The sequence below is a fragment of the Columba livia genome, chromosome Z (assembly GCF_036013475.1).
Source record: "Columba livia isolate bColLiv1 breed racing homer chromosome Z, bColLiv1.pat.W.v2, whole genome shotgun sequence".
Taxonomy (NCBI): Eukaryota; Metazoa; Chordata; class Aves; order Columbiformes; family Columbidae; genus Columba; species Columba livia.
In genome coordinates, this window is record NC_088642.1 from 24,344,164 (window position 1) to 24,349,661 (window position 5,498).

The 5,498-nt window shown below is 44.6% G+C and overlaps 1 protein-coding gene across 1 annotated transcript; it reads left to right on the forward strand.

Moving 5' to 3' along the window:
- The first annotated feature begins 222 nt into the window (after positions 1–222).
- MRPS30 (mitochondrial ribosomal protein S30) lies at positions 223–5,347 on the forward strand. Its single transcript, XM_013372158.3, has 5 exons — positions 223–924; positions 1,159–1,304; positions 1,970–2,072; positions 2,611–2,787; positions 4,878–5,347. The coding sequence occupies exons 1-5, from the start codon at positions 267–269 to the stop codon at positions 5,144–5,146; spliced, it is 1,353 nt and encodes a 450-aa protein (XP_013227612.2). The 5' UTR covers positions 223–266; the 3' UTR covers positions 5,147–5,347.
- Positions 5,348–5,498: the final 151 nt, after the last annotated feature.

Consider the following 5,498-nt stretch of genomic DNA (forward strand, 5'->3'; position numbering starts at 1 on the left):
CATCCTGGGAACCGTAGTGCACCACCCGGAAGAGCCGGGGGGGGTGGGGCACCTGTGACGCATGCGCAGAAGCCGTGCAGCAGGGCGTGAGGGGCCTGCCAGCGGCACGCCTCCCCAAAGGCCGCGCCCCTTTCTGTCCCGGCAGCGCTCTCTCTTTCTGAGGAGCTTGCCGATTGGAAGGTTGGTTCGCTCATGTGGTTCCCAGCGGCCAATCAGGCTTCCCTGTTGCCCGACACCGCCCTTCCGCTGTGTTGCGGCTCTGCGAAATGGCGGCGCCCGGGGGGCGGCGGTTGCTGTGGACCGGCCGACGCTGGCTGTCGCAGGCGGAGCCCGCCGTCTCCCCACAGCCCCCCGACTCGTTCTACCCGCCTATCGTGGCTTCCGCCACGGCCAAGAGCAAAGCGGCCAAGCGGCGGCGCCTGGAGCACTTCAAGCAGCGGGTGCACGCGGCGCCGTCAATCGAGGAGAAGCTGCGGCTGTACGGGCTGCTGCAGCGGCCCAAGTATGTGGTTTACCCGCAGACCTTCGCTCTCAACGCCGACCGGTGGTACCGGAGCTTCACCAAGACCGTCTTCGTGCCGGGGCTGCCCCCGAGAACGGCGTCGGCAGCCGCCAAAGCCCCGGCAGCGACGGAGGTGACCGCCGAGGCCGGGACAGCCCCGCAGCCCGGAGCGGAGGCACCGGCGCCCGCCAGAACCGCGGCGGCGGCGGCGGCGGCGGGAGCGGCGCCGTACCTGGACGTGCGCGAGCTGCGCGCCCTGGCCTGCGACGCGCTGCTGCAGGAGAGCTTCTACCAGCACAAGAGGCGGCCGGTCCTCTACCGGAGTCAGGAGCACACGCCCGGGCCGTTCCTCACGCAGCTCGTCTCCAGCCTCGCCGCCTCCCTGTGCGGCCGCAACCCCCTGCTGGCCGCCTCCTCCCTCGGTGCGGAACGGGGCGGGAGGGAGAGGGAGGAGGGAGCCCGTGGGCGGTGGGACCGGGCTGTGAGTCCAGTGGGAGCAGCGCTGCGGTGGCCGAGTGGTTCAGACCGTCACTAGTAATGGATTTCATCTCCAGCGTCTTTTTAATGTTTTGCTGCAGCTGCAGAACAGCAATTGGGAGGGTTTAAAAAGCAAAGGGGCAGTCTCTGTTTCTCACTGTCCCTCTGTTGTGTTTCAGATCTAAAACCTGAAGTTAACTATTACTGGCATCACGGGGAGGAAGTTGTTGTTCACGGACATCGAAAGGGTAGAGTTGATCCTGTGCGATTTCAGATTGATGATAACCCGTACCTTCAGATCCGTGTACCAAAGCAACTTCCAGAGGTGTGGATATTTTCAATGCCAAGTTGATCACATGCATTTTCAGTTATGTTTGTGACTGCCAGTGAAACCGTGCAATAGGTAGTATGTGGAGGACCTGGATAATCAGGCATGTAGTACATATGTGCGCTTTTCAAGTCTTAATGCTCGTACTACCTTGTTGTAAGTGCTTTGTGGGTATTGAGACAAGTCTTCTGAACTTCAAGCTAGTCATCTCTGTGCTTTAGGTAAAATGCATGCTGTTACACTTAATTGAATGGAATTCTTAGGTTTTATGCTTGTAAGAGTAAGAAATGTAGTGTGGAGTGTTCTTGGTGGAGAATGAGAGAAATTGACAAGAATGGCATAAGACTGCTGCTAGAAATGTTTTTGGTCATCTAAAGAAAAGGATTCTGGTTTTGAAGATAGTACCAATTGGCAGCTTCATTAGCACCATTTCACTGTGTTCTTTGTATATTGCAGAAAATTTGGACTTCAACATAAGATGGGTGTATTAGCACTTAGCACAGAACAAGAAGTTCTGTTGCAAAAAATTAATTTCTGTTAAAGTTAAATATATGGTGTAGGTAAGCAAGACCTGCATGTTCTGGTATGAAAGTGGCATATTTTGTGAAGCCAGGTGTCAGAAACGTGATTTATGTCATAGCTTTTCTTCTACTGCCCTCAAGGTTGTACCACTGGAGTCAGATCTTGGAGATGTTCCTGTTATTGATCACAAACCATCCAAACTGCCGTTATTTAAAAGGCAGTATGAAAACAAGGTGTTTATAGGTAAGAGTTTCTAATAATTAAATGTTAACTTTTTTTTTCTCATTTAAAAAAACCTGAAGCAACAGTCCAAAAACAAATAATACCCCCCAACTCTTTTCATCCCATCAACAGGGAAAAAAACGCTATTTATATGTTTTTATGTATAACTATAGTATATAAGTATATATGGTATATAAATCTGTATTGACATTCTGTGTCAGGCAATGGGGAGCAGCATCCTTCTGTGCCTGTGGTACTCTGTGTACAGATTTGCTTCAGTGGGCTGGCCTGAATAGAAAATGGGAGCAGAAAATTTGCTTTGAATTTTAATACATCTCCTCAGAGACCTTTTAGTGTGTGATCTCTTGCCTTTTGGTTTTGGGCAATCCCTCCAGTCTCATTCAGGAACAGAGGAATCTCAATATTTATACAGATACACAGTAGAGGGTCTAACCTTCTGTTGTTTGGAGTCTGATAATAGAGATGTGTTTGTATGCATAATAATGAGTGTTGTATGACTGAATCTTATTTCTTTTTGCTTTCTTTCTGGGGGACACAGGATCAAAGGTAGCAGATCCATGCTGTTATGGACACACACAGTTTCATCTTATTCCTGATAAACTAAAACGGGAGAGGCTTGTAAAAGCAAATCTTGAGGATCAGATTGAAGTTGTTTATCGAGCTAATGGTATTGCAAGTCTGTTTGCCTGGACAGCAGCACAAGCAATGTACCAAGGTGAGAGTGTCACTTTATAAATTCTGCCTGGTGGTGAATGCCTGCTATGAAGTTCTGTAATCTTTTTTTCCCACCACGTTTTTCTCATGCTCTTTCTTCTGAAGATGATCCTGTACTTAGGTCTTTGAAAATTTAATTGAACCAGTGAGAGAAGCAGACCTTATACAAGGGAGTTAGTTAAGACTTTGAGTGCTTTGTCTCAGGGAGAATTAGTTATGCAGAAAAATATTTTGTCATGTATAACACTAAGCCTGTGCAAAAACCTCTATGCTTTATTCATTTTCTCACTCCACATTTGTAATGGGGAAAGATGGTATATGTTAAGCAGTTTTGTTTTTTGTTGTTGTTGTTATTTTTTTTTCTTGGTGTCATGGTTTAGCCTGAGCTAGCAATATAACCATGATAGCTGCTCGCTCTCTCCCCTGCCCCTCCTGTTCCTAATAAAGGAGAGAATCGAAAGTGAAGGGAGAAACTTGTGGGTTGAGATAAAAACAATTTAAAATAACACTAATATACTGCTACTATGTATAAAATTCAAATAGAATATGAAATAAAAGATACTCAGTGCAATTTGTCACAAACTCCATCCACACTGAGCAGCCAGTCCCAGGCAGCAGCACCTGGTCCTGAACAGCTGATCCCAGAGAGAGAAGAGAGAAAAAGGCAGAAAGGCCCAGAGGCCTCTGCAAATGACACAACGGCAAAAGGCCAAACTAAACATCCCAAACATAACTCCCCCAAAATTGAGCAGAACCAGAACAAGTCTCTGTCCCTGTCCATACCAGCTCCCCGTAAATATGAAGCATGATGCTAATGGCATGGATTATTCTCATTGAACAGTCTGGATGTCAGTCAAGCTCTGCTCTATCTATGCCCCCCCTTCCTCACTGCCTCTCACCGGTGGGCAGAGCTCAGAGGTCTTGGCTCTCAGACAACAACAGTTAACACCTTGGCACAGAGTTAAAATTTTTATCTTCTTAAACAAAATCCAAATAATGACCATGCTAGCTGTTACACAAAAAAGGTTTCTAACTGCATGGAGAAAATTAACTCGCCTTCAGTCATACCAGCACACTTGGAAACAACTATGGTGTTTAGCCCCTTGTTTTGTAAATGTCAGTTCAGTTGGTGAAGGAAAAATGTCAGCAGCCTTACTTGAGGATGTTATGCCTGGACAAATAGACCAGATCAGTCTTTTGTGTATTCACGTAAAAATAATTGTTATCTAGTGTTACTAGAAAATACCTGCTGGTTTGTATTTTCACTTGTGAAACAATACATGGAAGAAAGTCCTTTGACTGTGCTGTATATTGCATCAAAATTTTTATGTGATGGTATGTGAGAAAGCTTGACTTTCTTGTCAGTTCTTGGCTGCAAAGCTGGTTACGATTGTAAGCACATTATGAGCTGTAACAACAGCATGATTTAAATCTGTTTTTTTGTTCTGTAGCAGTTGTTAGTAGTGTTTGTTGCATGCTATAACATATCTTTTAAGAATTTTACAGTGTGTGCTAGCACACATGCATAGATAGGTAAATAATATATTTCTAAAAGACTATTAATACTCAGCAGGGGTTGTTTGAAGCATTAATACTTATAGAGATAGCATGTTCTTTTTATTGTCTGTTTGGTTGCTGTAGCCAGTTTTTGCTCGTGTATGTATACCTACTTCTATCATGAAACAAAGGTTCACTGCTCTGTGAGAAGTGTGGAATAGATTTTTTTCAAATGGAAAGGCATTTCCCCTCGTATCACTTGCAGGACTTGGATGCATTAGTAACTTCTTTAATTTTGAAAAGTTCCTTGGCTGATCAGTGTGGTGTTTTCATCAATCAGCAAGAGGGAAGTGTGTCCAAAATACAAATATGCCACTGTGTCCCTGATCTTGGAAATATCCTTAATTGGTTGTTGTGGTTTAGATAGTCTGTATGAAGAACGCCTGTGTTACTAAAGCAAACAGGATTTTTTGTGCTACTAAGTGGCTGCTGCAATTCCCAGTATTTTTCTGTGTTTCAGGACTGGGGTTTAGATGTGTGTGCGAGCAGGAATTTTGAGTCCTGTATAACTAGTGTTGTTTCTTTATTTTGTAGGATTCTGGAGTGAAGCAGATGTGACCCGTCCTTTTGTATCGCAGGCGGTAGTGACTGATGGAAAATACTTTGCGTTCTTTTGTTACCAGCTAAATACTTTAGCACTAACTGTAGAAACGATTCAGAATAACCCTCGGAAGAATATCTGTTGGGGTACAGAGAGTAAGCCATTATATGATGTAGTAGAAGATGGTAGTGTGAAAGGCTTTAATGATGAAGTTTTGCTTCAGTTGGTTCGTTTTCTGTTAAACAGACCAAAAGACTTGTAAACCATTAAACAATAAAGTATTCCTGTTCGTGTGCCTGAACTTCATTGTAACTCCATGAAGTATGGGCTAGTATATGCCTTGTTCTTAGCCAAGTGTTTGTCTAGCAAATACTATATACGTATTTTGTGACATTTGGGCCTTTTACTTCATTTTAAATGAATGATGCTGTACACTGAAAAATAAATGGCTAGAATACCTTGATGTCTTCTGTATATTTACTGTTAGAATATATTGCACTGACTCAAAGTCATGTGAATGATTTCTTCTGGCAGATCCACAGTTCTGTTGAACAGTCACGGTGAAGTATGAATTTATGTGACTGTGTCACTAGGTAACTGCTGTCTTGATATTC